Source organism: Brassica napus, chromosome A9, assembly GCF_020379485.1.
Source record: "Brassica napus cultivar Da-Ae chromosome A9, Da-Ae, whole genome shotgun sequence".
NCBI lineage: Eukaryota > Viridiplantae > Streptophyta > Magnoliopsida > Brassicales > Brassicaceae > Brassica > Brassica napus.
In genome coordinates this window covers 3,404,615-3,430,305 of record NC_063442.1, presented here as the reverse complement: position 1 = coordinate 3,430,305, position 25,691 = coordinate 3,404,615, and the positions used below count along the sequence as shown (strand labels likewise).

Sequence of the window (25,691 nt, the reverse complement as noted above, 5' to 3'; positions counted from 1 at the left end):
CAGTTAAGAGATTGAGATTAATTATGGTCTAAGAATGGTTTCCTCCGAGTTGTAGGATTGATCAAAACTTGGGTTTGCATCAGTAGTAACCACAATATTTTTTACAAGAAAACAAGTTATCATTCTTAATCAAGTCTTTGAACCCAACAAGGAATCCACTTACTGGATGTAAGTTTTTTACTTTAAAATAACAAAATTGGAGACCGTCTTCTCGATATTTCCCAAGTAGACCCAAAGGTTTTTAAATTGAACCTGTGAATTGTTACTTTGTCTGTCTATACAAAAGTTGATTGAAAATCAATACATGAATATTTTATAATTCTTTGATGATAATGATATTACCTTTGACATTGGTTCGAAGTCGAACACGCAATTATTTAAGAATCTTTTTTTTACCTCAATTATTTAAGTATCTTACTTTAGATGTTCTTCATCTAAGATTTTCGGCAATTATTGATTCGAACCTGCCACTCACCACGTACTTCATATAGATCATCCAGAAATCCATGCCCATATTGTTTGTTAATAAAATTGGGGGTGGGGTTAGAATTAAAAAAGCATAAAACAACAATAACCAAAATAATCAATTGTTTTTTTGATGATTAATTGTCTTATGAATATTTCAACTAAAACCCTGGAGTTTTTAATGCCTTCTTCAATTCTCTACCTGTCATCATACATAGGACTTTACGAGAATCTCCTTTTGTAAAGCCTCAATCATTTTCTCTTTACTAAATTTCAACTTCAACCTAAAAAAAACGTGTAGAAATGTTTTATTTAGGAGTATTTTATATTAGTAACTAACTCAATAGGTGCCCTGATGTGGCTATCTATATAAATGTAAAGCCTCCCGAAGACCCAAAACCAGACCACAGCAAAAATGGATAGTCACAAAAGGAGTTTGGGTTTCATATCTCTCGCTTTTCTCTTCATCACTTGCTCTTCTGCTGAGTTCCTCATTCAACAGGTCACAGAAGGCAAAGGAACAGAGAACAACAGTTCTTACAATGTCGAGGCGAATCTTGGTAAGCTTGTTGTTAGAGTAGAGATCATGCTTTTTTTTTTGGATTTTCTTAGTAAAAGACTGAAACTCGTTTCTTGATTTTCTTAGAAACTTCTTTTGTTCACAGGAGAGACAAGAGCGTTTAGAGAGGAGCGACCATCAAGTAAGATAGTGACAATAGCAGGCTACTCGGTGATTAAAGGGAGATTCGAACCCTACGAATCCTCTGTTTTCGAAGCAGCTGGTTACAGATGGTAAAAAATTCTTTTTTTTTTTTGCGTGCACATGGTAAAAAAATCTTACATTTCCTTTTTATTGATTTAAATTATTATTGTGGCAAAAAAAACAGGAGATTGGTTTTGTACGTGATTGGTAATAAAAACGACGGTGGAGCTGGCCATATATCACTTTACGTGAGGATGGAAGAGACCGACTCTCTTCCCTATGGTTGGGAAGTCAATGTTGATCTCAAACTCTTTGTCCACAATCCAAAGACCCATAAGTACTTGACGGTCACAGGTATATTTTCATCATTCATTTCTCAAAACTTATACAATGTTCTATGGACATTAATAGACCCATTCCATTAATTTTCACATTCTGCTAGCTATATTTTCATCATTCATCTTCCACAACTTATAAATGAGCTATGGATAATACTAGATCCATATAGGGCCGGCCTGACATTTTTTAAAATTTCATAATGCCCACCGGCCACCGCTCAACTACAAATTTATGCTTTTATTCTTTATATAATTTTTTGTAGGGCCTTATATACAACTAAAATTGTTGTATAAAATTGGAATACTTTAAGCGGCCAGTTCTTTGCTTATGTTCTGGACCGGGCACTCATCCATTACACTTTTCATATTTTGATAGCTACATCTATTTGGAGGCTATAGAAGTTTGTAGAGATTAGTCTATAAACCGAGTTGATAGTGATTGATATTTTTCCCCCCTAATTATGGATCGCAGATGGAACCGTGAAGCGATACAACGCTGCAAAAAAGGAGTGGGGATTCGGAAAATTGATCTCTCTTTCAATATTCGAGAACACGAACAATGGCTACATTGTCCAAGACACTTGTTCTTTTGGTGCTGAGATCCACATTGTTAAACCGGCCGAGATACAAGAGAAAGTCACATTCATATCAAACCCTCCAAACAATGTTTTCACTTGGAAGATACTTCGTTTCTCCAGCTTGGAAGATAAATTTTACTATTCTGCCGATTTTCTCGTTGGAGACCGATACTGGTTAGTACTTGATCTCAAAGCATTGCAACTGTCATTTGAATTCATGGAGTGGCCAAGTGTAATAATTAACGTTCTTTTGGTTGATGAATAATCAGGAGGTTAGGCTTTAACCCGAAAGGGGATGGAGATGGACGACCACATGCACTTCCACTCTTCTTATTTGCTCAAGGCTTTAAGGAAAACGCAGTTGCTACAAACACTTGGGGAGCAGTTAACTTGCGGTTAAAGAATCAGCGAAACTCTAACCACAGACAATTATATTGTAAGAAAACTATAACCAAAAGAAGGAAAAACAGTGACTGAAATTAATAACTGATATTAATTCTTCTTTTTGGGGGATGTATGCAGCTGCAGCTTGGTACCCGATTCGAAGCGATTATGGTGTAGGAGTGAACAACATCATATTGCTATCAGATTTAAAGGATCCTTCGAAAGGATATTTGGTGAATGATGCCATTATCTTTGAAGCTGAAATGGTTAAGGTCTCTGTGACCAACATTGTCCCCGTTTAGTGAATTCTACTTGTTTGTCATATGGGTCAAACAACCTTATAAATAAAGAGACTCTTAATGAGGTTGTAATAAGATGAAGTTGTCGATGCTTGTGATGTAATCGTCATTTCTGTTCATCGAGTGTGTGTTTTCCGGTTTGTTATCAATGAAATGAAACTTTCATGGTTTTAAGTGTTTTTTTTTTCAAAAGATGTTGGGATAATTTTATAGTTAATATGGATACAGTCAACCAATTCTAGAAGATTAATATGTTTTTAATTTGGTTTACATAGCAAGTCATTTTTACCATGCCATATTTTGGATTCAAACTTAAAAATATTAATGAGATTATGAAAATAAAACTAGCATTTCTAACTAACTTACTCATTACAGAAATAAATACTAACTAAATCGTTATACTTATATGCTTTTTCTTTTTATTATTGATGGAATGTTTCTACATTTTGAATCAACTCAGGGAGAAAAGAACAATACGGTAGAAAGATGAAAACATAACAAAAACTTAAATGCAATCATTGCAATGTTTTATATAATCCTCATTAAGAAGCAAAATTTGCAAAGATCAAAGAGACAAGGAGATACACCACAGCTGCCGCTGCACTCGGGAGAGAAGCCGAATGGCTAGGAGATGGACCGGGGACTCCGGCTGCAGGAATGGTGGTAGTCGAAGGAGGAGAAGAGGACGAGGAAATTGGTGGATCAGAGAGTGGAGTGGAGATGGGATGAATGACGTTGAGGTCAAGTTTCTGACCAGCCATACAATGACCCGGAACGCCGCAGAAGAAGAAATGGTGGCCGTGGTTGGTGAGGGTAACTGAGTCGTTACCGGTGGTGAAGGTGGAGATTGGGTTTGAGTTGTTGCAGCTTCTATACATTGCATGCGTCACTCTCATCACGTTATGGAATTTTGGGTTGTACTCAAACACTGTCATATACAAATTACTTTATAGATCAGTTATAAACTTAATCATTCAAACTTTGAACAAATGTGAAAAAAAGAAGAAGTTATAGTGCTGGAATAGGACCCACTTTCCGACATAAAAGAACAACTACAAGTAGAATCCAGATCTGCTCATCTTAATGTATAATTAATGTGGTCAGAATGTTGTGGAACTCACAGACGGTATCACCAATGTGGAAAGTTTTGGTTGAGGCCCATAGCTTATAGTCTACGTTGGTTATGGTTGTCCAGCCTGCTGAGTCGCCGACTTTGTACACTGCCGCTTTACTCAGCCCTAACATCACCACCATACATGCCAAAGCCATCACTGTCCTCGCCGCCATTCTCTCACTCTTCTTCTTCTTCTTCGATATCTGGTCGAGAGCCCCACAAGGGTATGTGTATATATATACATAAATGAAACTAAGTGGTGTGTATATGTATGAAGAGGCCACTTTATTACTTTGGTTAGTTGGCTAATTTGGAGAAAGGAGTGTCTAAAAAGCATAATATCGACAAAGATTGCTTACTTGTTTATCTTTTATTGGTGTTGGACTTGATTTCTTATACTGACTTGAAATATCCGAAGACTATATCACTTAAATATATTATTTTTGCGCCAACTATTTTTATGTAGCCGTACATAGTAAAGTCAACGCACCCATTACCAGATGATTCGAAATTGGAAAAAATATGAGTGTTTATATAAATTAAAGATCATGAACAAACAAAGATTTTGATCATCTGAACGGTTCGGTATTAACTTGGCTAAAATTTTAAATTTATACCAGAATTGTTATATATGAATGATTTAGAAGAACCATCTTTCAGAAGTATTATTAGGAACCTCACGCCAACTATAAGTTGGGTTCTGATTTTATGTGTAAAGACTACAATAAACTCACTTATTGGTAATTTATGATTGATTTTTTTTAAGAAAAAAAATGTTAAACCTCTTGACAAAACAAATTAGATAATTAAATAAAACACACACACACAATGACACAAACTTAACCATAGAATACATTTCTTGTATAATTTAAGTGTTCACATGGTTTAAAGTTTGGAAAGCTTGTAAGGAAAGAATGCTCAGTTGGTTGGTACGTTAATTTTGAATCACCTTATAATATTTCTACTTGGCATTTACTCTTCCTCCTACAATCTTGGTAACCAGATTTATTTACTTATTTAAATTATATTTTCATGCTAAAATCATTTTCCTTATCAGTTTCTACTTTCTACTTTCTATAGCACCATCTCTAGCAAATCAATCACTGCAGTATTCAGCAGATATCAAAAAGAAATCTACCAGACATACAACCCATGCGATGCCCCCTTTCATGATAATATATTAATGTTCATACTTTGCCCATAACAAACCCAATTTCGACCCATTAATATAGCCTACATCTATTTGTAGAAATTCAACAATACAACTTTGGACTTTGAAATATACAATGTCACTCTCTTTAAGAAAAAAAAAAACAGAACAGAACACATGTTGGATGAAACATTAAGTACTTTACCTATACACAAACTCAGGCATTAAGCATTAAGCAGAGTGTACAAAAACTGTATATTTCTTACACTATTTGGTGTTTCTCTCGCTTCTAGTTTGGCTTAGAGCCGCGTTGAAGGGTCAAATCCGTTAGATTTACCGTTACTCTTCTTACCATTTACATGACCACTGGCGAACACTTGATCATCGTGATGATCATCCATGAACCTAGCCCAGAACCAGTGCTTCTTCCACACTCTCTCAGTCATCTCCTCGATAGGAATGTTCTTGGTCTCAGGAAGGAGGAACATCACAAAGAAGGACATCACCAAGACCCACGAAGAAAAGAAGATGAATATCCCGAACTTGAAATGACACAACATCGAGAGGAAAGCCTGAGCGATGATGAAAGTGAAGAGGAGGTTGACGCAGACCGTCACACTCTGTCCAGCAGAACGTGTCTCTAGAGGGAAAGTCTCACTAGGGATTAGCCACCCGAGTGGTCCCCAGGACCAGGCGAAAGCAGCTACGTACGTGCAGATCATCACCACGACTAGAATCGCAAACCCTTTGGAGAGGTTTTGAGAGTGGTCTGTGACTTTGATGCCGAGTATTATGGCGATAACGACTTGAGAGAAGAACATTTGGACTCCAGCTTCAAGGAGAAGAACACGGCGACCGACTTTGTCAACGGAGTAGATTGAGACTAAGGTGGAGAGTACGTTGACTGCACCGGTGACCACTGCAGAGTAGAGAGCAGCGTCATTTCCAAAACCTAAAGTGCTGAAAAGAACAGGAGCGTAGAACATGATGGCGTTGATTCCAGTGCATTGTTGGAAAATCTGCAATGTTTGAGTAATTGTCACGTAACAATGGGTTAGCATAAACTAACAGCAAAACTAGCCTTGCAAAATTAAACTGAAAATTTCAGTTCTTTTTAATTCGGAAAGCTTTTGAAAATACTTTTTTTTGTTAGTTCTAATTTTAAGAAAATATATATATCCAAAAATTAACCAAAATAATATAACCAAATTAACTAAACTATCCGAATTTTATCGAAAATAACCAAAAATATCTGAATTTAAAAAAAAAACTAAACTGAAATTATCACAAAACTGAGTCGAAAGTTTACTTCAGTGGGATTGTAACCGAACAGAACTAACCAAAACCGAAAATACTCGACGTGAATTAAATCGATTAAACCGAAACTGCAGGGCTACACAAAGCAAAATACTGACCTGCAAAGCCACGGCAATGACAAGCTGAGGCCTATTCCTACGTTGAAGAAGGTTTCTAAAAGGGTGTTTGACTTCTTTAGCAAGGCGGCTAGCTTCAAGAAGATCAGCAAACTCTGGCTCTACATTATCAGTACCTCGAATCTTACGAAGAACGGCTTTGCCTTCATCAAGACGACCTCTTTCAACGAGACTGTTTGGTGTCTCCGTCACCAACAAAGCTCCCACCGTCAGTAGAAGCGCCGGGACTCCGGCCAAACCTAAGGACAGCCTCCATCCCCATCCTCCCTTGATCCTGCAAAAAAATAAAACATTTATTTAGTGGGTCCGTATTTAACTCCAGTATGGGCCTAGTAGATAGATAATTAAAGCTCATTAACTCGGCTTAAGTGACAGATGCATTTCAAGTCAACGCAGAGGATAAACATATTAGGGCATGACGTGAAAAATGAGATACGACTACAGTCCGTGTACTATAAGATAAGACGAAGTCACGTAGGATGTGGATAGTATTTGCTGAAATCACGGAAGACTTAAATGTCTACTATAAAAAAAGGTTAAAATTCTTTTGTGATGGTAGTTGAATATGAACAACCAAAAGTTTGACAACAAGTATAGAGAAAACTTTGGAATAGTTTAGAAAGTATATGTTAAATATTTTTATCACCATCTATTTATTTGAAATTTTATTAATTTAAGCTTATTTCACACATTTTAGTCTTACTTTATCATAAAAAATAAAAAATAAGAAGAGGATAGAGATATCTTAAATAGACTTAAAACGTTAAAATGCTTTTCTAATAGTAGTTGAATTTTGACAACCAAAAGTTTGACAAGAAGATAAATAAAACTTTGGAATAATTTAGAAAGTATATGTAAAATCATTATCACCATATATTGAATTTTTATTAATTTTAAGCTCATTTTCACACATTTAGTCTTACTTTATCATAAAAATAAGAAGAGGACTTAAATTCCCATTTATTAACTAAATTTTAAAAGAATCAGTTTAAGAAAATAAAAATAAGAAGAGGATATAAGGATAGAGATATTTACTTGGCGGTACCATAGTTGACAAGATTAGCGAAGAGGATTCCAATAGTGACGTTAAGTTGAAACAGAATATTAAGACCACCACGGATCTTAGTAGGTGCAATCTCCGACAAGAACAAAGGCACAGCTTGATTAGCGAACCCAACTCCACAACCAAGCAATATCCTCCCTGCAATGAGCATGGCTAGGTCCTGAGCCGCGGCGTTGAGAACCATACCGATGATGAAGAACACGCCGGCTATAAGCATGGTTGGTCTTCGTCCTAACGTTCTCGTCGTGTATGAAGCGAAGAACGTTGCGGTTAGACCGGCTAAGTATAGAGATGATGTGAAGAGTTGTAGTCCTTGGTTGTCGTATTTGCAGTAGTTGCTGTTTTTGTCGGCTCCGGCTTCTACTTTTCGGTGAACCACCGGAAAAAACTTCTTCAGAAAGTCCGGCATCGATGTCACTCCGCCTACATAACCAGATGGATGATGGAAAATAATTAATTATTCGTTGTTTTTTTGTGACGAAATTAATAATTCGTTGTTGCAATTATTTAATTACCGTTTAATCTCATTTAGATATTGTAAGATAGTCATGAATCATGATGTTATGCATGAATTGTTTGTAGACGACAAAATTATAATTAGTTATTCTAAATAAAAAAAACTAACACCTATGACACTAGTGTTGTCACTATATTACTATTTAAAGTTAAAACAAGGACGATCTAGATCTAGGGGTCACTAGTTGCCAAACTTTTGCAAGCTATGATTTCACTAATTAATTAACATTAATGGAACTAGCTGTAGTGAAATTTATTTTGATAAATTACTTTCTACAAGTTCTCTATATTTTAGTTGAAATCTTCCTCCCAAAGAAAAAAGTTAAATATGGTAGGTGAGAACATAACCAAGTCCTATTAAGAATCATTACTGGAGAAATCCTTTTATTTTTATAAACAAATATACATACTTGAGAAATCTTGCACTAACAAAAACTTAGGTATCCTTATAATCAAATTTTCTACTTCATTTCATTAGAAACTATCATTGGAATATTCATACCGGAGACACCAACGTCGTAGCCGAACATGAGGCCACCAGTAGCAGCCATGATGCAAGAGATGATGACTATTGGAGTTATCTTAGCCTCAAACTCCACTCCGTTTGCCGGAGCCGTTGCGAATCCTCCTCCGGCCATACTCAAGATCTCTTCAGAGACTAAATTTTTAAAAGTTATTTTCTCTAACGAGTTAAAAGGGAACACTTAATTAAAGAGACCATTGGGTGTTTAGTTCTTTATATAGAAGAAGAGGCAGTGAAGCACAAAGAGAAACCGTTTGCAGCCAATTGGATGCACACACGTCTCTTTGTATGTTCACATGCTCCTGAGTCATCAAGTCATTGGTCAACAAACGTTACTTCTGCTTTATGTGGCGCCTTAGTTGAATATATAATATGCATACCGTCACATACTCACAAGTCATAAGTCTTCTCTTTCTTGTTATTATATTATCCTCGAATATTGTATTTGCTGTTATGTTATACTGCATGATTCTCCTCTCTTATTAGAGAGATTGTCACAATTCTTTATGTCAGTCTCAACGTGTTGTGAAAATCTTGCTACCGCATCAAAATATCTCATACTTTTTTTAGAATAAGAACGATCCGTTAACATCGTGTGTAGGTCATACAAATTTGCTGTCATGTAGCCTGTGATTAACTTCATAGAAATCATTGTCACATTTGTACAATTTTATATATTATATATGGTGTTTAAAGCCAACGGGACCGTTCCAAATGGCAAAATTCTAAAACAAGTTTAGGTCAGTTTTAATTGGTTTAAATTGCAGAATCATACTGGGATAAAACGGGTTAAATGGTTGCTGACTACTTAATTGGTGAATAATGTAACAAACAGTCCTCCAAGAAAGTAGGCTGAGACAACTCCAACCCACCAAACTTTCTTAAGACTATCTTAAAAGTCTATATATGTAAACACATATTTGTATCATTACTCCATTCAACTGTTGTTAAATACGATTATGGAATCAAATATGTGATATTAATCTAAATTTTTTTTTTTTATCTTCCTTTTGGTTTCTCAGTTGCTGTCACGTTATTTGTGTATATATCTTCTTAACTGTCACTTTTGTATTGTTTATGGGTACATATCTTTAAAAGCCAACAACCATACTTGCTCAATGCTACTCGATTATGGAATGCAACAACAAGTGGATTAAAGTATCAATTTTCATTAATTTGTAGTGGCTTTCTGTCACGGACTCAAGGGTTTTGTTTTTCTTGATTGGTATCAGTAATCGACTTATTTTAAAGTATATCAACACATGCAAATTCAAAATTGAATATTAGTTGTGTATAAGTTTTGTTGAAATATGATACCACGGATATCATGTGTTCAGACGTGTAAGTAAACTATATCCACTTGACATACATGTAAAATTAATTACGTAACAAAAATTTTACGTAAGCACCAAAAATGTATTTTACTTCTCAATCATCATTATCCTGTTAAGAGTTGTAGTCAACGATTCTAACTTGACAAGCATCAAATGAATGACCAAATAATAAAACGTGACGATGGTTTTATTAAAAGATAGAAAAGAATATGGCAATATGCCAACAATGAAAATGCATGTATACGTCTAATAATTATCCTGTTGACAAAAAGTATATAAACAAAAAATATCTGTAACGTTTTACTATTTAACATTAAAACTATGAGATGCAATTAATGGTGTTTGACACAAACGGTCAACTTAAAACTCCATCAAAAAGTATTCAATATTACAGAAAAAACAACATAATAAAAAGTCGTTGGAGCAGAAATTTCAAAAAGGCATAACAGCTAGCACTCTGAAGACCAACCAAGTGACTATGAAAATTCAACAAGCCAAAAAGCTTATCTCACTAAGTCATTGCAAAATTAGAAGATATGTCAAACGTAACGATAAAAGCTTTTTTTTTTTTGAACACAACACATCGTATAAATTAAAAGTCTGCAGCCCAACTATTTGGTGGTAGCCAAGTACAGAGCTGATTTAGCAAGTGAATCAGCCAAGGAGTTTGAGTTTCTTGGTACATAAGAAAAGACAATACAATCAAAGGAGAGGGATAGGTGCTCGATGTCCCGTGAGATTCCGTAAAGATCCTTCGGGTGATTCTTCGAGTTGATGATAGCAACAAGTGCTTGACAATCTGTTTTGATACAGATTCTTGTGAATCCAGCTTCGAGGGCGTTGAGAAGAGCCGATCTAATAGCTAACGCTTCAGCTACTAGTGCAGACGAGGTGCAATCGAAAGTAGCCGTACCCTGATGTAGATGCTCATCCTGCTGAGTGATGAAGATCCATCCACATCCCGCTTTAAAAGTTGTATGATTCCACGCTGCATCAGTAAAGCATAGCAGACTTGTGGTTTGTACGGGTGGGATCAAGCTAAGTGAGATAGCAGTGCGAGGTTGTGTGGTCGTTATCTGAGCCTGATGCCATTCTTTAGCATTGCTTACCGCTTTGGTAAGAATCTCCAATGGCGTCCATGTCCTGTTTTCGAAGATCAGGTAGTTCCTTGCTGTCCAAATCCCCCATACAACCCATGGAAAGATGGTTCCTGTCAGACCCCACGGCGGTAGTAGAGTCAATGATGCGGAGTCTAAGAAGGCTTCACTAAATGAGGTACACTCCGCTGGATTAAAAGTCGATGACCAAATCTGCAAGTTCCATATCTGTCTAGTAAACTGGCAATGTAGGAAGATATGATCAGCGGTTTCGATTTCTCCACAATGCCGACACATTAAGTTGGCCATCAGTCCTCGTTTTGCTAAATTCTCTCCTAGGGCCAGTGCTCCCTGGGCTATTTTCCACAGGAAGAGGTGCAGCTTCGGTGAAGTTTTGCATTTCCATATCGCCTTGTAGTATGCCTGGTTCACTGTGGGCTCGATTGTCTCCCGTGTTGTTGCCACATAATAGCCAGATTTAGCTGAATACATACCTGACTTGGATGCAAGCCATACATAAGAGTCCTCCGCTCCTGTGATACTTGGCTTTATGCGTAGGATCTCTGCTACATGTTGGGGTAGGATGCTCTGTATCTTAGGGATATTCCATTCCCTCGTTCCTCTATACATGAGGTCTGCGACGAAGAGATCTTGGTGTATTTCCTGCATGGGGCCGACGGGTCTCGACGGATCCTCCATACTCAACCATGGATCTTTCCATACTCTTGTGCTTTCTCCATCTCCAATGGCTTTGCTCAGATTTGTTATCAGTAGGTCTCTTCCTACTAAAATGCTTCTCCAGCCATGGGAAGCGGCTTTCGGTGCCTCCGCTTGAAGGAAAGGGTTTTTGTTGCAATACTTCCCCCGTAGAACTTTTGATAATAAGCACTCTGGTTTCGTTACTATCCTCCATGCCTGCTTAGCAAGGAGAGCCGCATTAAAGGCTTGAATGTCTCTTACTCCTAAGCCTCCCTGTGCTTTAGGTGCCGTGATCTTGTCCCAAGCTACCCAACACATTTTCTTTTTATCCGGAGCAGCATCCCACCAAAATCTCGTAAAGGCTGACTGGATCCGACTACACAAACTCATCGGTAATTGGAAGCATGACATAGCAAATGATGGTTTAGCAGTCAACACCGCTTTCAACATAACTAGTTTCCCGGCAGGAGAGAGTTGTCTCGATGCCCAGCCAGCTGCCTTCAGTTTGATCTGGTCGACAATGCTTGTGAATAGATCTTTTTTTCGTCGACCGAAATGTTCCGGGAGTCCTAGATATTTACCTACTCCTCCTTCCTGTGCAATCCCGAGGTGTGATTTAACACGTTCCCGTATTACCTGCGGGGTCTTTGCTGAGAAGGAAATTGAGGATTTGGCGGTGTTGATAAGCTGACCAGAGGATATCTTGTACTGGTGTAGTATCTCCATCAGTGAGGAACAGCTCCTGTCGTCCGTGTCCAAGAAAAACATGGTATCGTCGGCAAACAACAGATGGTTTATGCGTGGAGCCGGGATGGCCACTCTCAGACCCGACAAATGGCCACTGCGTTGAGCTCGTCTACACAGTCCGGATAACACTTCTCCACACAGTATGAAGATGTAAGGTGATAACGGATCTCCTTGTCGTATTCCACGAGAGGGGAGTATTCTGCCGTGTGCTGTATCATTGACGAGGAATGAATACGATACTGAGCTCACACACTGCATAACCAGGTTTACAAAAGAGCTCGCAAAACCAAATCGTTCCAAAACAGTCTCAATAAAATGCCATTCCAGCCTATCATAAGCTTTGCTCATGTCCGTCTTAACCGCCATAGAGCAATGGATTTCAGCTTCAGACATCTTGAGTGTATGGAGGATCTCATGAGTGATAAGGATATTGTCGGAAATAGCTCTCCCAGGTACAAAGGCCGATTGGGTTTCCGAGATGATGTCTTGGAGTATAGGTTTGAGCCGGAGTGAGAGGATTTTCGTGATCACCTTGTAGAGTACATTACACAAGGCTATCGGCCTATATTCCGAGACCAGTTTAGCTCCCATCAGTTTTGGTATAAGCCGGACATGAGTAGTGTTTGACTCCGGCATCATATAACCAGTTCTGAAGAAATTCTGGATTTCGAGGATCAGAGCCGGTCCGACAGTGCTCCAGTTGGAGTGGAAGAAGCTTGCCGAGAAACCATCTGGACCTGGTGCTTTATCCGGATGGATGAGAAACAAGGCATTTTTAACCTCAGCTGCATCGGGTATCCCTACAATCTCTTCATTGCGCGAGGCAGATATCCTAGGTGCAATGGCTGATGCTACAATGTCTCTTGTGGCTGAAACATTCTCGCTTGTTATGTCTGATGAGTAGATGTTCGAGAAGTAAATACCAATTTGATGCGCAATCTGATCTTCTTCGTAGTATGCTGTGCCGTCTTCATCTTCTATTACTGTCAAGCGGTTGCGAGCACGTCGACCTTTAGCTATCGCATGGAAGTAGCCAGAGTTTTTGTCCCCTAAGGACAGCCACATAATCCTACTTCTTTGTCGCCAAAAATCCTCTTCAGCTTTATATGCGATCCGTAGCTTCGAGTTGAGAGCTGTAATAAGGGTTTCCTCACCTTGTGGATCAGTCATCGCCACTTCTAGACATTGTTTTAGCCTGCTTATTTCCTCCTTGCTATTAACATGCTGTTCTCGAGTCCAAGATGAGATGGCTCTTCTACACCTGGCGAGACGTGTATTCACTGGAGCTTCGGTATTACCGTTCCAGACTTCGGTTATAAGTTTCTTCAGCTCTGCATTATCCCGGAGTCGACGGTCATAGCGGAAGAGGCGTCCTTTCTGGCGTTTTGCTGAATCAAAGACTGTAATAAACGGTCTATGGTCCGAGCTTTCGAAGTTAAGGTATTGACACCTCCCTGTTGGGAATCTATCAGACCAAGCCGGATTAACAACAGTTCTGTCGAGCCTGCAATATACCATGTGGCTGTGTCGTTTTCCTCTCCAAGATAGGCTGTTACCGGAGTGTTTAAGGTCAAATAAGTCACAGCGAGCAAGCATATCTCGGAAGGCTCCAAAAGTTCCTTCTGCTCTTTCCGGACCTCCTGATTTTTCACTGTTATCCACGATTTCATTGAAGTCACCCGTTAATAACCATGCTTCATTTCTATTTAGTGAAAGATCGATCAGAGAATCCCAAATAACACTTCTATTAGGCACTTCCGGTTCCCCATATACAAAGGTTGCAAATACAGTAGCTCCCTTGTGGGTAATCATGGTATCTATTACATTCTTGGATGAAGATAAGATCTGGAGATTTATATCTTGTTTCCAAAAGAGGGCGAGTCCTCCGCTACTCGGCCTCTCCGGGGGAACTAGGAAATGATGATCCGCGTCCATAAAATCAAGTTCTTTAAGCACGTAGGAATTTGAATTCTTGGTCTCCATGAGGAAGATTACATCTAGGGAAGCTTGTCGTCGGAGCTCCCTAATATGTTGGACTGTCATGGGGTTCCCCAACCCACGACAGTTCCAACTCAATATTGCTAAGGAAGAGCGGGAGTTTGCCGAGGAAAATCCGTCGTAGTCCTCGAGCTTGCTGAGATTAGCACTACCGGTGGTGCAGTAGCCGACGCAGATGATGCAACCTGCTGGGTTGTCCGTCTTGTGCCAGAACGAGATGCTGTCCCTGGAGAAGCATGTAGACGAGCTATGTTTCTCTTTTTTGATCCCATACCTGAAAACGTTTTCGGGCTAGCTCTGATCATGGTTTTTCTCCCTTTAACCGTTGGGGGGCGTCCCCGCTTTTTTGTTGGCAAAGCTGAGGTTTCAGCTTGCAAGTTCACCTGATTGCTATGGATGGGAAGCTCTGATGCTTGTAATGTCTCTGTTCTCGCCAGTGCAGCTGTAGTTGAGGCTTGTAAGATACGAGTAGCTGCCTCTTCCACATCTCCATTCATCTCGCTCTGCAGTACACGTTGCTTCCTTGCTGCACTTTCCATCGGATCATGGCAACTTATATATTGTAGAGTAGCTTCTCTAATTTCTTCCATCACCTCTTCTCTGGAGGGTAAATCACTCGCTGGTGGGAAGTCTCCAGCTTCCAAGTTTCGTCCAACCGAGCGTCTAGGAGGCTGGAACGGAGAGCTAGGCGGCGTCACTTCATGGTTTACCACTGGTGATTTGGCTCTCCACTGTAAGACTGGGGAGTTCTCCTTACGTTCTGCGAGGTATCCCTCTCCATGTCTGGCAGTATGGTTGGCTGTTCTACGCCTCGTATAAGACGGTGATTCGTAGTCCTCGTTGTTTCTGTGGTCCATCTGCGTTCGAGCCTTTTGTGTGTTGTTCTGGTGGGAAGAACTTGGTGTAATCTTGTTTCGCGATCCTGGCGGATGGGGAGCCGCAGAGGAGATTCTGCTTCCAAAAGGTCTCCCGTGTCGATCCAAACGTTGCTGGTATGGCATGTTGTAACCAGTGGTCTGGCCTCTTGATTCCCAGGCAGTTTGTTGAGGCGGTGTAGGAGATCTCTGCATCTTTCTTTGTACTGGAGCAGTGTCCTCTGTTGAATTGGGATATGCAGTAGTTCTCTCTGGGCACTGTGACTGTAGATGTGAGAGTCGGTAGCAGTTAGAGCAGTGATTATCCAAGTTTTCATATTCCAGTGCTATAATGCTCTCTTCTCCGGACTCGTAGTCCATTGCAGCCTCCATTATCAATGGTTTCAGTCCATCTACTACTACCCTGACTCGAGCTGTAGTTTTCGTCACTTCATAAGTATCAAGCTCCCCTAATTCGAGGCCTATGTTGCGCACCACCTTTTCGTGCCAGTAGTGAAGCGGGATTCCTCTTAATGATATCCAGAACGGGATTTGCGATGGAAAACTCTGAGAGATTATTGGTTCCCATCGTTGAACTATAATCATCCAGCGCCCAAATTGATACGGTCTGTTGTTGAGGGCGTCGCGGAGGTCTTCCTCCTTCTTGAAGCGGAATTGGAAACACCCATTACCTAGATCTGACCCTGAAGCCTGTTCCACCAGGTTCCATTTCCTCGCTAGGTATGAGAGAACGGCTCTCATCCTCTGTTCTTTTGGATTCGTCAATCTACCCACCAGTGTCAGCATATTTTCCTTAATCAGGTCTGTAGGGTCGAACTCCGGTGCGCGCATCCTGAGACGCGGAGGTCCAGTGGATTTGTGGGCAACAGCTTTGCCTTTCTCTTCAGATGTGTATCTCCTAGCCATTTGCAAACGGGCGCGAGTGACTTGGGTCTGAAGCAAGTATGGTTACTATGTAGTAGCCTGTAGTAGTTCGTGTGAGCTTAAGTGGAGATATAGAGGTCGTCGGCGTATCCACGTTATAGGCTTGTGCCGGGGGCGGTGGTCGGTATGTGGCTGTAGGGGCCTGAAACGTGATGACGTTGTGGTAGAGGAGTAACTGTCGACTCTACCCTCGTTTAGGCCTTTCTTATGAGCCTAACTTTGTCTTCTCCCATCAGCAGTTTGAATTCCATACGAGAAGGAGTAGTGGTGAGCCGAGGCAGGGCCTAGGCGGCCTCTGCCGTGGAAAGTCGTCGGAGAGAAAACCAGAGGTGGTATGTGATTTTGAAAAAACTTCTAAAAGGGGAAAAGGAACCGGGTTGGTGGAGAGGTCAGACAAAAGCCTGTTTAGTAAACATGACTAAAAAGGCAATAAACCGGGGAAAAGCAAAACCGCGTGAAAGTCAAACTCTCTTTACCAAACCGTCTCGAAAAGATCGCCTGGGAGAAAAGATCGCCTTTATTTAGATTTTAGGGAGTTAAAGTCACCTTTTAATATGTTAATGGACCTTTTATCGTCACTTAACGATAAAAGCTAAAAAGAAGAAAATAGAGAAAAAAAGTGAGAACACAAACATACCAACGGTTGGGTTTCTCTTTTCTTAGCCAGGAAGAGTCTGTTCGTTGTCTGCATCTCCTTCTGTCTCAATGGTTGGCTCTGTAGGTCCAGCTCCAGGAGCTTGCTTCTTCTTGCCTCTTTCTTTCCCTTTCGCTTCTTTCTAGCCCGGCCCAAACCCATTAACTATATTATATATGTTAAAAGCCCATAAGCAGTCAGTACTTTTCTAATTAGGACTTAGCCAACTTATTTTTTTTCAATAAATATTATACACGTACTATTTTGGAATCTAAAAACTAAATTTAACATAGAAAATAATATTACTTATTAAAAATATTTTCAATATATCTCTATATTTTCTGTAATAAAACTGAGAGAAACAATTTTTTAATTCTCACTCATATTTTTAAATAAAACTACCATTTTCATCTATATTTAAAATAAAATAGTATGTCTTTATATTTAAATAAAAAATAAAAAGTTGTTATTTAGATACATACATTTGAAATCTTTTTCTATTTTTTTTAAAAACATTATAAATAGTCTAATATGAACATGGTTATTTAATTGATTAAATGCAGAATATATATACTTGCAGCTATTTTAAAATAATAAAATAGTATTAAACTCGAATCGAATTCCTAGGATAGTTACTGTGATCTACCTTTACGTACATTTTACGAATTGAATGGTTTAAGAAGTATTTTTTCTAATAAAAAAATTCTCTATTTCATCGCTTCTCCTTGGTTTAAGAGTATCAATAAAACCGACGAAAAAAATTAATATCTCTGTCACGGAAGATATTTTTTCGACATATTTTGGCAATTTCCCAATGGAAAAAAAGCGAAAAAAAAACTCCTTTAATATTATGACTGTTAATGGCTTTCCTGAGATTTGAAGACTGACAAAAAAAAAAAACTTATCACACAGAAACTCCAATGGAGAGCATTGGCAGCCATTTCCACGGCTCTCCTTTCACCTTCACCACCACGAGAAACTCCTCTCTTCCCAGTCTCGTTCACTTCACTCGCAGACCTGCTCACCTTCCCCGCCGTTCACACCGTCTCAAAATCTCACCTTCTCGCCTCACCTGCTGCTCCTCTGCTTCCTCCTCCACCATGTAAAGTCTCTTCCTTTACTCTTCCTTTCGATCGAAATCACCCTTTTGAGTTCTAAAAATCGAAACTTTGATCTGACCCAGTGAGGAACAGAGGAAGAATCGAGATGGGTCGGGGCCCAAAGTGAAGTTAAACGTGAGGCTTGACCGTCAAGTTAAGTTCGGCGAGCATGTGGCTGTGTTTGGATCAGCTAAAGAGATCGGTTCCTGGAAGGAGAAGTCGCCACTCGCTTGGTCTGAGAAGGGATGGGTTTGCGAGCTTGAGCTTAGCGGAGGTGAGGCTTTGGAGTTTAAGTTCGTCGTCGTCAAGAAAGATGGCTCACTCTCATGGGAGTCTGGTGATAATCGAGTCCTTAAGCTTCCTAAGTCCGGGAGCTTCTCTGTTGTTTGCCACTGGGATGCTACTGGAGAAGCCCTTGATTTGCCTCTTGTTGATGATGATGGTGGTGGGGAGGAGAGTAGTGATAGCCACGACGTTGGTGGTGGTGATAATGGTGCGCAGCTTCGGAAGAGTACATTGGGGGGGCAGTGGCAAGGGAAAGATGCTTCCTTTATGCGTTCTAATGAGCATGGAAACAGAGAAGTTGGGAGGAATTGGGATGCTAGTGGTCTTAAAGGCTCAGCTCTTAAGATGGTGGAAGGTGATCGCAGCTCTAGGAACTGGCGGAAGAAGGTATCTTGCATGTGTTCTTTTGTTAGTTAAAAGATTTCATTTTTTTGGAGAATGTAACATCTCTAATTGGTTGATGTGTACACTTGTGTTGAAAGCTTGAGTTGGTAAGTGAGGTCATAGTTGGGAGTGTTGAGAGGGAGGAACGGTTGAAGGCGCTCATTTACTCTGCAGTTTATTTGAAGGTTTCTCTCTTTTTTTTCTTTCTTAATACACTAATCTTTATTGCTTTGTTTTAAAAATCGTTGTAAGCGCCCGCCTAAACAATAATCCTCGATAAGGCACCTAACCACCGCCTAGCGATTTCTTGAACATTGATATTTTCTCTTATATATCTGGGAGTTCACCTAGTTTATTTTTCGATTTTTGTTTGTTTGGCATTGTATGCAGTGGATAAACACAGGTCAGATTCCTTGCTTTGAAGATGGAGGGCATCACCGTCCAAACCATCACGCTGAGATTTCCAGGCTTATATTCCGTGAGCTGGAGAACATTTGCAGCAAGAAAGATGCTACTGCAGAGGTGACACGTTTGCTTCCAAGTTCTCTCGGCTTTCGCATTTGCTTCTCTTAAGTTGGTATATGCTTTTATTTTGTAGGAAGTGCTTGTCGCTAGAAAAATCCATCCATGTTTACCTTCTTTCAAAGCAGAGTTTACTGCATCTGTCCCTCTAACCAGAATTAGAGACATAGCCCATCGCAATGACATTCCTCATGATCTCAAGGTAAATAATAATACTCTCTTTTTCTGTTTAGTCATTAGATCAGTTACTGTCATAGTACTCATAATAAACCAATCTTTGTACCAGCAAGAAATTAAACATACCATACAAAACAAGCTTCACCGGAATGCGGGTCCAGAAGATTTAATTGCAACAGAAGCAATGCTTGAGAGAATCACTGAGACCCCAGGAAAATACAGTGGAGACTTTGTGGAGCAATTCAGAATATTCCACAATGAGCTTAAGGATTTCTTTAATGCTGGAAGGTAAACGCAAACCTATGCTCCCACTTACTGTATATTTATATAACTCTTGTATCTTGTTGCAGCCTCACTGAACAACTTGAATCTATGAAGATTTCTATGGATGAGAGAGGTCTTTCTGCTCTCAAGTTGTTTTTTGAGTGTAAAGAGGTAAGCTCTTATTAAATACAATAATTGCAACGTTTGTTATTTGTAGTCGCTTCATGAGTCTTAGTTGTGATATATTTATGTTTCCAGAGCCTTGACGCATCTGGAGAATCAAGCAGCGTTTTGGAGTTGATTAAAACTATGCGTTCTCTGGCTTCTCTAAGAGAATCAATCATTAAGGAACTTAATAGCGGCTTGCGAAATGATGCTCCTGATGCTGCCGTTGCAATGCGCCAGAAGGTGAGCTTCTTTTCTACACAGTTCAGCATTATCATGTAGCAATGTATTTTATTTATATAGTTTGCTACCTTTGATTAGTGGCGTCTTTGTGAGATTGGGCTTGAGGACTACTTTTTTGTATTACTAAGCAGGTGTGCATAAATTTTTCAATTCTTTTGAAGTACTTCCTTTGGATGTTATTTAACTTGTAAATGATTTTGAGTTAGATTCCTCAATGCTCTTGAATCTATGGGAGGAGCTGTTCAACTAGCAAAAGATGTGGAGTCAAGAAGTGTTGCCTCGTGGAAAGATCCTCTAGATGCTTTGGTCTTAGGTGTTCAGCAAGTAGGTATATCTGGTTGGAAGCAAGAAGAGTGTTTAGCCATTGGAAATGAACTCCTTGCTTGGCGAGAGAGAGATCTACTTGAAAAAGAAGGTTACTACCTTCTCTCAACATACATCAACTCGTTCTTATATTACTCTGATGTTGTAAGGCTGGTTCTGAAAATGCATCCTCTTTTTTTCATGAAGGGGAAGAGGATGGAAAAACCATTTGGGCCATGAGGCTGAAAGCAAGTCTTGATCGAGCAAGGAGATTAACATCAGAATATTCTGATTTACTTCTTCAAATATTCCCTCCTAATGTTGAGGTACAGACTTTTCCTCATAATGTGATCAAATTATCACTCTGTTACTAATCTATATGAAACGTGTTTTATCATTTTAGATACTAGGAAGAGCTCTAGGCATTCCAGAGAACAGTGTCAAGACCTATACAGAAGCAGAGATTCGTGCTGGGTAAGTTCAAGCCCGTTCTTAGCTTAAGGCTTAAGCTGTACAAACAACCTCATTTGAGAATGTTTTGTTGGTTATAATTACTTAAAACATTCGTTCTCTTGATTTATTTTCTTCTGACTAAACCTGTGGTTCCTTCCACCTTGCAGTATAATTTTTCAGATCTCAAAGCTCTGCACTGTTCTTCTAAAAGCTGTAAGAAACTCACTTGGTTCTGAAGGCTGGGACGTCATTGTACCTGGATCTACTTCTGGGACATTAGTTCAGGTACATGGAGAAGGCAAAGAATACATAGCTGAGATTTTGAGTTTACTACTTTGTAACTTTGATGAGATTTACATTTGTGGCTTTTGTAATTGCAGGTTGAGAGCATTGTGCCTGGATCATTACCATCAACTGGTGGTGGTCCTATTATTCTCTTGGTCAACAAAGCTGACGGCGACGAAGAGGTTTCTTACCTAAGATTCAACCTTACCGTGATTCTCAACATCATAACTAATGATTACCTCATAAACATGCTTTGACAGGTAAGTGCTGCTAATGGAAACATAGCCGGAGTCATGCTTCTCCAGGAGTTACCTCACTTGTCTCACCTTGGCGTTAGAGCTCGGCAGGCAAATGACCATTTCTCTCTTATTTCATTTCCATAAACTTCTATAGTGAAGTGCAGCGTTGACACTCTTCATTTTACATAATGTTTTCCACAGGAGAAGATTGTCTTTGTGACATGTGATGATGATGACAAGGTGGCTGATATACGGCAACTTGAGGGAAAATATGTGAGGTAATATTAATTAGCTTCAATCCCTCATAAAAAACAAGAAGAAGCTCCTGTCTCTTCTATAATGTTATCTCTACTATGAAACTTACAGGTTGGAAGCATCTCCAAGCCATGTAAATCTGATACTTTCAACTGAAGAGAGGAGCCGTACTCCTAAATCCAAACCCAAATCCAAATCCGATGCTAGCAAAAAGACTGATAATAAAAGTGTATCTAAGGATGATGAAGAGTCAAAACCTGTCTCCTCATCTTCTGACAGCCTCCTTTACTCATCCAAGGTAGAGTTATGATTGTACACTTAACCCTCTGGTAGCAGACTGATGATATACAACGTTCATCCATAGGACATCCCTAGTGGAGGAATCATAGAACTTGCGGATTCAGATGCATCAACATCTGGTTCGAAAGCTGCTGCATGTGGTCTCCTTGCATCTTTAGCAGCAGCCTCTACTAGAGGTAAAGCTTTCCCAATCTCTCAAGAGGATTAAACTCACTGGAACCAAATCTGATTTTGCGCGGTTTCTGTTTATCAATCTTCTAAAGATCAGTTTAGGCAGCGCCTAGGCCTCCGACTAGTCAGTAAACGGACCCAAATGGAACAATTATTAAAAAAAAAAAAATCAGTTTAGGAACTAAAAAAATCGGTCTAGACGCCCTACTAATCAGCAATTCCATATAAAGTGCCTAACTAACGCCTATTGATTTTTATAATGAATGTGCAGTGGACAGCGAGAACGGAGTTCCAGCATCATTCAAGGTTCCAGCTGGAGTTGTCATACCTTTTGGATCAATGGAGCTAGCTTTGAAGCAAAGCAACTCAGAAGAAAAGTTTGCATCTCTGTTAGAGAAGTTAGAAACAGCCAGACCTGAAGGCGGTGAGCTAGACAGCATATGTGATCAGATCCATGAAGTGATGAAGTCACTGCAAGTGCCTAAAGAAACAATCAACACCATAAGCAAAACGTTTCCCCAAGAAGCTCGTCTCATTGTTCGTTCAAGCGCAAACGTTGAGGACTTGGCTGGAATGTCAGCAGCAGGACTCTACGAATCAATCCCCAACGTGAGTCCCTCAGATCCTTTGGTGTTTTCTGACTCTATTTGCCAAGTTTGGGCTTCTCTCTACACAAGAAGAGCTGTTCTGAGCCGTAGAGCTGCTGGTGTCTCTCAAAGAGAAGCTTCAATGGCGGTTTTAGTTCAAGAGATGCTGTCTCCTGACTTATCTTTCGTTCTTCACACTGTAAGTCCAGCTGATCCAGACAGCAACCTCGTGGAAGCTGAGATAGCTCCTGGTTTAGGTGAGACTTTAGCTTCAGGGACGAGAGGAACACCGTGGAGACTTGCTTCGGGTAAGCTTGATGGGATTGTGGAAACCTTAGCGTTTGCAAACTTCAGTGAAGAGCTGCTTGTGTCAGGAAAAGGTCCTGCTGATGGCAAATACGTTCGGTTAACCGTTGACTATAGCAAGAAACGGTTAACGGTTGACTCAGTGTTTAGACAGAAGCTCGGTCAGAGACTTGGTTCGGTTGGTTTCTTCTTGGAAAGGAACTTTGGATGTGCACAAGACGTTGAAGGTTGTTTGGTTGGTGAAGATGTTTACATTGTTCAGTCAAGGCCACAACCTCTGTAGAATCTTTTCCTTTTTTATGTTCTATCAAGCGAATTATAATAAAAATGTCGGAAACAATTCTGCATTATGTCACTTTCATATGTTAAGTATGCTTAATTATGATACGTACAGTATATAATTGCTATTCATATCTCTTGCTCACATAGTGTTTTGGCTAATTTCAAGAGATCACCTTGATTCAATGAATGGCATAACGAGAAAGAAAGAAGGAAAATACAAATCCTACATGACATGACCATCTCGATCAGGTACTTGCCATCCATTTTCGTAGTTTTAACTCTTTTGAAAACACTAAAATCAAACAGACAGAAATCACGAGTCTATTCAAGTCAAATTAGACTAAAACAATAGAACACACATAAATAACAAATGTACTAAACATAGAGGCGAATCCTCAGTATATAAACGTCTTCCTCTCCACCACCTATTTGCACATCTTATTAGACTATCACTACTTGTTACATCTTAAAGATATTTCCAATTCATTAAATGACAAAAAATAATTGATTAAAAAATTATTAATATTTCTATATCAAAAGATCTGAGTTTCAAGTTTCAGAAAGAAAAAAGAATTATGTTTTTAACGGAGACAATATTTACTGTAACGGTAAAGGATTGCAGTAAGTCTAAATGCTCGTAAGACAAGTAATTGTCCGTTATAAAATAATCGATGTAATATTTTTTTATAGTTTATAATATTATAATTAACCAGGAGAATACAAATTCGATCATGTACTTGCTATCTATTTTCATAGTTCTAACTTTTTGGCAATACGAAAATCCAATAATAGTTAGCCAATCCTATTTATGTAAAACTAAACATAAATAACAAATCTATATTCAAAGTCAAACCAAACAAAAATAGCAAACAACAAAAACAACCACACACAAATATACTAAATATAAAGGCAAGGATTCAGTATATATACGCCTTCCTCTCCAATCACCTATTTGCACATCTCACATCTATCAATAATTAAATAAAACACAAGTCCTAATAAACTTGTAAAGACAAAATGGCGGGAAAAGTGTGTATGGTGATGGCATTGATAATGATAGGGTGTGTTTTACAAGCATGCAATGGAGCCAATGTTGATGAGAGCCAACCAACACAAGATCCAAAATTCGATTGCTTCAGAACATGTTCCATAGCCTGTGGCAAACAAAACAAACCTTGTTACGATGAATGTTTGACCAAATGTGGTCTCCCACAGAGACTTCCTAGACCAACAACATCTTCATCACCTTCCTCCACCGCTTGATCTGATCTTATTCAATTTGTGATTTGTGTCTTTATTGCTAAGGATGTCATCTATTTGTTTTTCTTTAGCATGAAAATTAAATGAGATTTTAAATGATAAATTTTTTGATTATATATCTGGTTTTATCTTGACTTATTCAAACTAGTTAGTACGTTCCAGCATAAAATGATTCAAGACTCGTTAGCTTTCTTTCAAATAAAACCACTAAATAAACAATTTTGATTATATTAAAACGAAACAATTCAATTATCATGATACTGTTCCTTCTGTTAAAACACATGTGATCACAGATTCCCAATTCAAAAGAACAAAATGGCTGACTCATTGTTTAGACATAAGCTAGGTCAAAGACTTGGTTCGGTTGGTTTCTTCTTGAAAGGAACTTTGGATGTGCACAAGACGTTGAAGGTTGTTTGGTTGGTGAAGATGTTTACATTGTTCAGTCAAGGCCACAGCCTCTGTAGAATATTTTCCTTTTTTTATGTTTTATCAAGCGAATTATAATAAAAATGTCGGAAACAATTCTGCATTACGTCACTTCCATATGTTAAGTAAGTTTAATTATGATACATACAGTATATAATTGCTATTCATATCTCTTGCTCACATAGTGTTTTGGCTAATTTCAAGAGATCACCTTGATTCACTGAATGGCACAACGAGAAAGAAACAAGGAAAATAAAAATCCTACATGACATGACCATCTCGATCAGGTACTTGCCATCTATTTTCGTAGTTTTAACTCTTTTGAAACACTAAAATCAAACAGACAGAAATCACGAATCTATTCAAGTCAAACTAAACTAAAACAACAAACGCACATAAATAACAAATCTACTAAACATAGAGGCAAATACTCAGTATATAAACGCCTTCCTCTCCACCACCTATTTGCACATCTTATCAGACTATCACTACTTGTTACATCTTAAAGATATTTCCAATTCATTAAATTACAAAAAATAATTGATTAAAGAATTATTAATGTTTCTATATCAAAAGATCTGAGTTTCAAGTTTCAGAAAAAAAATATTATGTTTTTAACGGAGACAATATTTACTGTAACAGTTAAGGATTGCAGTAAAGTCTAAATGCCCGTAAGACAAGTAATTGTCCGTTATAAAATAATCGATGTAATATTTTTTTATAGTTTATAATATTATAATTAACCAGGAGAATACAAATTCGATCATGTACTTGCTATCTATTTTCATAGTTCTAACTTTTTGGCAA

The 25,691-nt window shown here is 38.9% G+C and overlaps 5 protein-coding genes across 5 annotated transcripts; 3 read left to right on the top strand and 2 right to left on the bottom strand.

Annotated features, from left to right (window-relative positions):
* The first annotated feature begins 782 nt into the window (after positions 1-782).
* On the top strand, positions 783-2,941 carry LOC106365885. Its single transcript, XM_013805397.3, has 6 exons — positions 783-1,025; positions 1,131-1,257; positions 1,353-1,522; positions 1,979-2,258; positions 2,354-2,520; positions 2,607-2,941. Exons 1-6 carry the CDS (start codon positions 881-883, stop codon positions 2,768-2,770), a joined length of 1,053 nt encoding a protein of 350 aa, XP_013660851.1. The 5' UTR covers positions 783-880; the 3' UTR covers positions 2,771-2,941.
* A 208-nt stretch (positions 2,942-3,149) lies between these two features.
* Positions 3,150-4,127, bottom strand: LOC106364011 (mavicyanin-like). Its single transcript, XM_013803659.3, has 2 exons — positions 3,889-4,127; positions 3,150-3,695 (listed from the first exon to the last, which is right to left on the bottom strand). Exons 1-2 carry the CDS (start codon positions 4,052-4,054, stop codon positions 3,310-3,312), a joined length of 552 nt encoding a protein of 183 aa, XP_013659113.2. The 5' UTR covers positions 4,055-4,127; the 3' UTR covers positions 3,150-3,309.
* A 955-nt stretch (positions 4,128-5,082) lies between these two features.
* On the bottom strand, positions 5,083-8,802 carry LOC106362619 (sugar transport protein 13-like). Its single transcript, XM_048739389.1, has 4 exons — positions 8,546-8,802; positions 7,500-7,950; positions 6,447-6,738; positions 5,083-6,050 (listed from the first exon to the last, which is right to left on the bottom strand). Exons 1-4 carry the CDS (start codon positions 8,679-8,681, stop codon positions 5,331-5,333), a joined length of 1,599 nt encoding a protein of 532 aa, XP_048595346.1. The 5' UTR covers positions 8,682-8,802; the 3' UTR covers positions 5,083-5,330.
* Positions 8,803-17,724: 8,922 nt separating this feature from the next.
* LOC106365883 (phosphoglucan, water dikinase, chloroplastic) lies at positions 17,725-23,326 on the top strand. Its single transcript, XM_013805395.3, has 19 exons — positions 17,725-17,976; positions 18,058-18,646; positions 18,742-18,828; positions 19,034-19,165; positions 19,242-19,367; positions 19,452-19,630; positions 19,693-19,777; positions 19,865-20,014; positions 20,093-20,145; positions 20,221-20,429; positions 20,525-20,643; positions 20,721-20,791; positions 20,938-21,055; positions 21,151-21,237; positions 21,316-21,402; positions 21,496-21,572; positions 21,661-21,847; positions 21,914-22,025; positions 22,292-23,326. The coding sequence occupies exons 1-19, from the start codon at positions 17,795-17,797 to the stop codon at positions 23,194-23,196; spliced, it is 3,555 nt and encodes a 1,184-aa protein (XP_013660849.2). The 5' UTR covers positions 17,725-17,794; the 3' UTR covers positions 23,197-23,326.
* An 809-nt stretch (positions 23,327-24,135) lies between these two features.
* LOC125577711 lies at positions 24,136-24,571 on the top strand. Its single transcript, XM_048739387.1, has one exon. It carries the CDS (start codon positions 24,213-24,215, stop codon positions 24,456-24,458), a length of 246 nt encoding a protein of 81 aa, XP_048595344.1. The 5' UTR covers positions 24,136-24,212; the 3' UTR covers positions 24,459-24,571.
* Positions 24,572-25,691: the final 1,120 nt, after the last annotated feature.

Excerpts from the sequence above, each read along its gene's own strand:
- LOC106364011 (XM_013803659.3), bottom strand. The coding sequence starts at position 4,054 with ATGGCGGCGAGGACAGTGATGGCTTTGGCATGTATGGTGGTGATGTTA. Across the intron at positions 3,696-3,888 it reads CCACATTGGTGATACCGTCT|TGTTTGAGTACAACCCAAAA; the intron begins GTGAGTTCCACA and ends TGTATATGACAG.
- LOC125577711 (XM_048739387.1), top strand. The coding sequence starts at position 24,213 with ATGGCGGGAAAAGTGTGTATGGTGATGGCATTGATAATGATAGGGTGT.
- LOC106365883 (XM_013805395.3), top strand. The coding sequence starts at position 17,795 with ATGGAGAGCATTGGCAGCCATTTCCACGGCTCTCCTTTCACCTTCACC. Across the intron at positions 17,977-18,057 it reads TCTGCTTCCTCCTCCACCAT|TGAGGAACAGAGGAAGAATC; the intron begins GTAAAGTCTCTT and ends GATCTGACCCAG. Across the intron at positions 18,647-18,741 it reads CTAGGAACTGGCGGAAGAAG|CTTGAGTTGGTAAGTGAGGT; the intron begins GTATCTTGCATG and ends TTGTGTTGAAAG.
- LOC106365885 (XM_013805397.3), top strand. The coding sequence starts at position 881 with ATGGATAGTCACAAAAGGAGTTTGGGTTTCATATCTCTCGCTTTTCTC. Across the intron at positions 1,026-1,130 it reads CAATGTCGAGGCGAATCTTG|GAGAGACAAGAGCGTTTAGA; the intron begins GTAAGCTTGTTG and ends TTTTGTTCACAG. Across the intron at positions 1,523-1,978 it reads TAAGTACTTGACGGTCACAG|ATGGAACCGTGAAGCGATAC; the intron begins GTATATTTTCAT and ends TATGGATCGCAG.
- LOC106362619 (XM_048739389.1), bottom strand. The coding sequence starts at position 8,681 with ATGGCCGGAGGAGGATTCGCAACGGCTCCGGCAAACGGAGTGGAGTTT. Across the intron at positions 6,739-7,499 it reads GTCAACTATGGTACCGCCAA|GATCAAGGGAGGATGGGGAT; the intron begins GTAAATATCTCT and ends ATTTTTTTGCAG. Across the intron at positions 6,051-6,446 it reads TCATTGCCGTGGCTTTGCAG|ATTTTCCAACAATGCACTGG; the intron begins GTCAGTATTTTG and ends CAAACATTGCAG.